At 46.3% G+C, this 7,831-nt stretch overlaps 2 protein-coding genes across 2 annotated transcripts; one reads left to right on the forward strand and one right to left on the reverse strand.

Annotated features, from left to right (window-relative positions):
- Nucleotides 1–63: 63 nt before the first annotated feature.
- LOC6580195 lies at nt 64–2,308 on the reverse strand. Its single transcript, XM_002006017.4, has 2 exons — nt 1,979–2,308; nt 64–1,915 (listed from the first exon to the last, which is right to left on the reverse strand). Exons 1-2 carry the CDS (start codon nt 2,166–2,168, stop codon nt 96–98), a joined length of 2,010 nt encoding a protein of 669 aa, XP_002006053.1. The 5' UTR covers nt 2,169–2,308; the 3' UTR covers nt 64–95.
- A 95-nt stretch (nt 2,309–2,403) lies between these two features.
- On the forward strand, nt 2,404–7,201 carry LOC6580196 (condensin complex subunit 1). The gene is made up of 6 exons (XM_002006018.4): nt 2,404–2,611; nt 2,713–3,184; nt 3,251–4,146; nt 4,209–4,350; nt 4,416–4,503; nt 4,561–7,201. The coding sequence occupies exons 1-6, from the start codon at nt 2,485–2,487 to the stop codon at nt 7,114–7,116; spliced, it is 4,281 nt and encodes a 1,426-aa protein (XP_002006054.2). The 5' UTR covers nt 2,404–2,484; the 3' UTR covers nt 7,117–7,201.
- The last annotated feature ends 630 nt before the right edge of the window (nt 7,202–7,831 follow it).

Here is a 7,831-nt window from a genome sequence, read left to right on the forward strand (position 1 = left end):
TAAAATATTATTTAGCTTCAGAATGAGCTAAAATGTATTTATTACATACATATTTGTAATAAAAAAAATTTATAAGTATATCTGAATCTAACAAGTTAATTAATAATTTCCTTGAATAACTCGGACGCTGTCCGTTTTTTCGTCTTTTCAGGTTTTTGCTCTTCCTCCACCTTTTGGCTCAGACTCGCCTGCCACTGAGTGGGCGATAGCTTAAAAGTGTCCAAACGATATTTGGCATAGATAAGCTGCCCAAATGGCGAACCCTTGGTCATGTTGGCTTTTGAGGTCAGCTCCTTGGCAATACGTAGCTTTTGCGCTTCCTGGGCTGCCTTGAAGCACTGCTCCAAGGCGCGTGATCCATGCCGTGTGATAGCCAGATCCACATAGAAGCCCTCCAGTTGGCGGATGAGACGCTCTCGTGACTTCTCGCCAATATATGTGCTCTGCATGAACGCGTCGACAATGTGGGAGCCATTTGGCGTGTTGAACACTTGCGCCAGCTGCGCAGCCGGCAATTCCAGAATGCTGTTGACCAGGAAAATGGGCTTGTTGAATTTCAGCAAATGCTGAGCTATCAGCGAGCCATGCAAGTGGACAAAGGTCGACTGATCGTCTACCACAACCTCATACGGCTTCAGCTTGATCAGGCAGGTGAAGAACATCTTCGACTTCTCTTTGTCGCGGGTCACATGCAGAGCGCTCTGCAGTGCGGCGATCATTTGCGCCTGCTTGGCGCCCAGCCGGAGGCAGGCGCCGCTTAAGGCAGACACTACGCCAGTTAAGCCGCTCTGGAGCAGCTCCTCAGTGTACGGTTGTAGCTCATTAAAGGCTGACTCGAGGTCAGACGCCTCATGTATGTTATTTAACAGACGTTGCACGGCAAAGTTGGCTTGCCGCTGCAGTGCCAGGTGAGCTATGCGACCGCTGAAGAGCATGGCGAAGAGCTGTGTCAGCAGCTTGGCACCTGCCACACTCAGAAGTGTCTCCAGCAATATTATCGCGCTCTGGTAGTGGAAGACTTTGGGTAGTACCACATCAGCTTCAGATTCCGGTGGCGGTTCAGTTTCAGCATTGGCTTTAGTTTTTGTAGCCGATTTCTCTTCTTCGTCTTTATCTTTGTCAACTTTTATTTCATTTTTAGTTTCCTTTAGCTCATCATTATCGTCAGGATTTGCCTCATCGTTTGGCTTGAGAAAACTTTCCATTAGGATTTTCTTGCCAAAATGCTTGAGCATGCTCTTATCAACGACTCCCAGAGCAATGCATATAGCACCCAGTAGGGCAGACGTCTGATCCTCGTAAGGAAAGTCTGGAAACTGTGGCCACATTTCCAAGCGCTGTGGAAACTCTTTCATTACTTCATGCCATTCCTCTGGAACTGTGTAAAGTTTTCGATACTTGGCCATGTCTACGCCGCTTTTTTCGAACGCTATTTTAGGCACATGAACGCCAACTAGGCAGAGTATGGCTGTACGCATGATATGTGTGGCGCACGAGTCCCAAACAAAGTCCTCCAGATTGTTCAACATGAATTTTGAGATGCGAACCACGAATTGACGACACTGCTCACGATGTTCGTCGCTGAACTCGGTCTCCAGATTGTACTGTTCCTCGATTTGTGCGGCATCGGGCTTTGGTCGTTTGGCAGCATCCGATTCACTTTCTGGCTTCTGTGCTGCATCTTTACCCAATGCTCGAAGAAATGCTATTTCCAACATCTTTTGCAGAACATGGGATGCAAAACGGTCAGAGCACATGGGACGCAGGTTCTCACCAAATTTGATAAAGTAGCGCTCTAGATGTGGAGCGTCCACAAATCCAATTAGAGACTCGAGAGCTTTGGACACTATTTGATTGGATGCTAAGCGAATTTCCTGCTCATTTGTCTGGTCAAATACATTGTTGGCCATGTTAACTATTGTAAAAGAGAAATCAGTTGGTAAATTCATACCAAACGTATTATGGAGTTGGTACAAACCTCGTTCCTCCACATCGCTGAGACCAGCCTTCATGGCATCCAAGATGTTTATGAAGTAACTAAATTGCTCATCATCAATATGTGTTCCGCGACCGAAAATACCCTGCTTGGCGAATCCCTTTGCATTTTGTAAAAACCGACTTCCCTTCTTCTTTGGTTTTTTACGTTTTCCACCATTTCCAGATTGCATGATTGTATTTTATATACTGTCAGGAAGTTAAAATTTACGATGCAATGGAATAACTGGATGTATTTTATATTCTATCACAACGTGCGCCCACAAGTATTTCGATAGCTAGAAGTGTGGTCGATTGTTCGATTATTATCGTTGCTTGGTGCTGCTACAAAATTCTTCATAAACCTTGTATCGATAGATTAGTCAAATGTGTCGTCGACTGCTCGATTGCTATCGTTGGATGGCGTTGCCGTACTACGAACACTATTCAAGCAGCGTCCATCTCTCATAACTACAAAATAAGCGTCAGTTTTAAGCAAACTATTTCAGAATGGAGGAAACACACGATTTCCAATTCATTTTACCAATAAAAAATAATGATTTGCTTAATTCACGCGGCGATCAGTACTATGTACAACAGGTATACACTACCAACGAAATTCCAGACCAATTGCTTGGTAAGTAAAGCGTTATATTCAGTGCGCGAAGCGGCGCGCGCTCATTTCAAGCGCACAATCGGTAAACAGAAAAGAACTAACTTCCATTTCCCCGTTTACAGCATGTAAAAGTAAATTACACCAGCGTGATCCATTTTATATATTCGAACATTTTGATACGTATTATTCGGTAATCGAAACATCAGCAAATGAGCCAACGGCCATACGGAATCTGAAGCGTGCCTTCGATCTTCTATATCTTACCGTCGACAGATTAGGGGAAGAACTGACGCCGCTGTTAAGCAGCATTGAGCCACTGTCCACACACGATCGTGTGCGCTATTTAAATTTGACCAAAATGACCATGTACTTGTTTGTCAATGTCGTGAAGCGCATTGACTTCGTTGTCCACCAGGCGATGCGAGATCAGCAGTTGAACCAGCAGAAAAAGCGAGCCAAGCAGGGCGAGGTATTGGAAGAGTATCCTGATTGGGATGTGAAGCGTGGCAAGTTTCTGGTGCAGCTCTATAATATTCTACAATGCCCTTTAGAGAAACTCTGGAGTCCTCCAGTTGCCGAAGAAAACTTTGTAACGTAAGTATGAAAAGTTTCCATTCTTCTAATACTGATTACTGATGAAACGATGTCTTCCTCTTGCAGCATGCTGTGTGATATTTGCTATCGCACTTTGGAGTCCGTTCCTCCGCGATCGGATAACCGACATATTATTGACACCGTTTTCCAAATCTTTGGCATCGCCATCAAACGATATAATCACGCCATCACTTTTCCGGCTCGCATACTCCAAATACTGCGCAGCACTGAGCATGCGGCAGTAGCCGTAGCAAATGGCATATTGTTGCTGCACGAGGAATACGGCATCTCAACAGTCTTCTCCATACTGATGAAAGATATTGTTGAAGCTCTCACACTGGACACAGCAGATACGGCGGTCTCGCGAAACTTTTCCAATTTCCTGGCCGAGTTCGCCAGCATTGCGCCCAAGCTGATGATACCCCATCTATCCCAATTGGGCGATGATATGCTCGACTGCGAGTCGCATGTGCTGCGCAACTGTGTGCTCCAGATAATGGGCGATGCTGTGGTTGGCGAGCTGACCTCTGAGGGACTGGAGGACGATATGAAAGAGGCGCGCAACGAATTTCTCGATCATTTGCTGGACCATGTCAATGATGTTTCGGCACATGTGCGATCAAAGGTCCTACAGATTTGGCATCACCTGAATACGCAGCACGCAATACCGCTCTGCTTTTTGGTCAAAGTGCTGCGCGAGGCGGTCTGTCGGTTGGAGGATAAAAGTTCAATGGTGCGAAAGTCCGCCATACAGCTGATCAAGGCGTTTCTCGAAAACAACCCGTATTCGGGAAAGTTGAAGCTTGAGGAATTGATGAAGAACCACGAGAAGGAAGTTAAGGTTATGGAAGAGTTGGATGAGGTGATAGAGAAGGAGCGGGAGCAATACAAAAAGATGGATGAGGAATGGGATATCATTGCACCGGACCTGTTGCCCATTATTGAGGAGAATATACGCTTGTGTAAGTTTGATTCTTGTGGCTTAGCTTGAACACAATTTACTTAGCTTTCATTTGGTTATCAGTTCCAGATCTGGAGTTCAACAAGGAGGAGGAGTATGATGAGATAGTGAAGAAGGTTTTGGAGCTGCTGTTGCAAAAGAATTACAAAGATGCCACAATACTCGTGCGTAAAGCAGACTTTGCGGCGGGCAACGAACAATTGAAGTGGGTGTTTCATAATAGCTTTAATGGAATATTTTTTAAAATTTAAATATTATTTTTATTTCCAGTCAACTGCTGAAGCCGGAAGAGCGTTGTGTATATTTTATGGCGTTGTTCAAAACGTTTATCTCGCTTGCCAATGGCTGCAAGGATAGCGTAAGCTCTGATTTATTTATAATTAGTTCACACTATATTTAATTATAAACTTTTTAGAGCGAGGAAATGCAAAAGCAAATAAAAACTGTCGAGTTTTTGAAGGACAGCATCGAGTTCTCGCATGTGGCGACGGCCGCCATGCCAAAAATTATGGAGCTGCTGCTGTCGAAGACGAACACAGATGTGTTTGAGGCCGTGGATCTATTCACCACGGGCTATCTGTTTGGCATCCATGGCACAGATGCGGGCATGCAACGGATGCTGAGTCTGGTCTGGTCATCCGATAAGGAGAAACGTGATGCGGTTTGCAATGCCTACCGCAAGGTGCTCTTCACCACGGATAAGACGGAGCGTGCGCATGCCATTAAGGTGGTGCAGAATCTCTCCAAGTTTCTCTCGGAAATCGAGTATGGACACTACACGGCCATGGAGACGTTAATGACCGAATGGGTGGAGAGCGAGGACATTGATGCGCTCATTATTCAGGTGCTGTTCGAACGCTTTACGCTGAAGCTGGAGGGCACCACGAACGACGAGTCCCGCTTGGCTCTGCAGCTGCTGATTATGGCCTCGCAAGCCAAGTCAACCATAGTCTCGGCCAATCGGGCCATCATAGAGGATATAGCGACAAGCGCTCGTGCCAAGCAGGATCCTCGCATCTTCACCAGCTGCTTGCAGCTCCTCGTCAATGGCATCGAGGCGAACAACAACACAAAGTATTATAAGCGTTGCGCCAGCGATGCCAAATTCGTGCAGCAAATTACGCAGCTATTTCTGAGCTTCTTCTTCCATCCACAATTGCCGGACTTTGATGCCATGGGCATGAGCGTGTTCGAGTATTATTATCGGATGTGCCAAGCGCCCGACGAACTGGCTCAGAATATTGTGCGTGAGCTAATTGATCGCTTTCACGATCAATGGCTGGTGTCAATGTCTCCCGAGGAGCCTGTGCAAACGCAGACGACGGACATTCCACACTCCCAGCCCTTGCCCATGTCACAGACCCAGTCGCAGCCTAAAGTTGCCGAGGATCAACAGGTTGGGCTGCCTGTATATTTGGTTACACGATTTCTGTTCTGCGTTGGCTACATGACCATCAAGGAGATGATATTCCTGGATATGGATGTGTACAACAACATGAAGTATCGCGAGGAACTGACAGCGCTGGAAGAGAAAAAAAATAAGAAGGATGCGGGCAGCGCACTGCGACGCCAGACAATGAACGTCTCTGCGATGGAGGCGAGGAAACGCTTGTCCACCGTTGCCGCAGAGCCGCAGCAGGAACCGGATGACGATCTAGTGGGTGCGACGGCAGAGGATAACATTGCCGAGGAGATCAATGCCATTTGCGAAGATATGCTGCTATACGATCCGAATGCGCTGATGTCCAAGATCTATCCAATTATCATCAACATATGTAAGCGACCTGGCGAGTATCGAGATCAGGATTTGCAACAGGCTGCGACGCTAGCACTGGCGCGCCTGATGACCGTCTCGTCCAAGTTCTGCGAGTCCAACATGTCCTTCCTCATGAACATTCTAAACATGACGAAGAACATGAAGATCAAGTGCAATACAGTGGTGGGCTTATCCGATCTGACATTCCGTTTCCCGAACATTATTGAGCCCTGGACGGGTCACTTTTATGCCCAGCTGCACGAGGAGAATACGGAACTTCGCCTGACCGCCGTGAAGATGCTGTCGCATCTAATTCTGCATGAAATGATACGGGTCAAGGGACAAATAGCGGACTTGGCTCTGTGCATTGTCGATGAGAGCGACGAGATTAAAAATATCACCCAGCAATTCTTCAAGGAGATTGCCAACAAGTCCAACATATTGTATAATGTGCTGCCCGACATCATCTCCAAGTTGGGCGATGTCAATCTGCACCTGGAGGAGGACAAATATCGCACGGTCATGCGCTACATACTGGGCCTCATTCAGAAGGATCGCCACATCGAGACGCTGGTGGAGAAGCTGTGTCTGCGTTTCCCCGTTACACGCGTCGAGCGCCAGTGGCGCGACATTGCCTACTGCCTGAGTCTGCTCACCTACAATGAGAGATCCATTAAGAAGCTGATTGACAACGTGCAGCACTTCAAGGACAAGGTGCAGGTGGACGAGGTCTATCAGTCCTTCAAGCTCATCATTACCAATACCTCGAAGCTGGCCAAGCCGGAGCTGAAGGCGGTCATCACGGAGTTCGAGACGCGGCTCAACGAGTGCCTGCAGGTCAACGAACAGGGCACGGATGCTCCTCAGTCCGACAAGGGTCACAACGAAACGAAGGCCAAGGGCAACAAATCGAAGAAGCCATCAACCAAACCGCAGCGCGGACGTGGCTTAGGAAAGGGTGCAGCGGGCAGCAGCAGACGTGGACGAAACGCGCAACAAGAGAGCAGCTCCGAGGATGATAACTCCGAGGAGGACAGCTCCGAGGAGAGCTCCGATAGCAATGAGGCGCCCGCAGCGCGTCGCCCGCAGTCACAGAAAAAACCACAGCAAAAGGGCAAGAAGCTAGCGCCTTCGTCCGGCTCCAGTGAAGGATCCGAGGAGGAAGGAGCGAGACCCACGAACAAAAAGCAGTCAGCCAGGCGAGGACGCAAATGATATCGTCGGAAATGCCGACACCAATTTTGTATTTATAATCTTAACTTATACTTTACAATAAAGTCTACATTTTTACTATTTTAAATTCAGGCATTTACATCAATTTTAGCTTCTTCCCCTGTCAAAACCATGTTGAATGTTGACAGTCGATGACAGATTAAGAGAAATGAAGAATAGGAGTTCACACATACTCACATACATATACTTACACCCACACACTTCCATTAATGCTCTAATCTGCTTTGTGGGCAATTCAGAAATGCTCATTGAGTCCCGTTGCCTTTGGTTTTTATTCTATTCTGAAGCGCGTTTAATTGTAATCCCCTTATATTGTCACTTTCGTGGAAGCAGCTCAGCAGCCGTTCAGGTTTTCATACAGAGTGTTCCACTTCCATTGTACACATGAGCATCAGTGTTGCCAGCTGTTAAGTTGGATTGGGGATAACAGTAGGCTAAACCGGGCTGAAATGTAGGATAAAACCGCTAAAATAGCGGATTAGATGAAAAGTTTAAGAAAATACACCAGCACCAAATATATTTAATAAATTATTTGCAGTGACCTGTTTTTGCTAATAAGAAATAAAAAAATAAAAAAAAAAAACAATAATTTGACACACAATAATTAGTATTTCCTCTAAGTATTTCTTCTATCTTACCTCCAAATATTTCTTCTCAGTCTTTCCTCCAAGTGTTTGCTCATAAAATTTCGTCTAAA

This window comes from Drosophila mojavensis, unplaced genomic scaffold, assembly GCF_018153725.1.
Source record: "Drosophila mojavensis isolate 15081-1352.22 unplaced genomic scaffold, ASM1815372v1 contig_80, whole genome shotgun sequence".
NCBI classification, from domain to species: Eukaryota; Metazoa; Arthropoda; class Insecta; order Diptera; family Drosophilidae; genus Drosophila; species Drosophila mojavensis.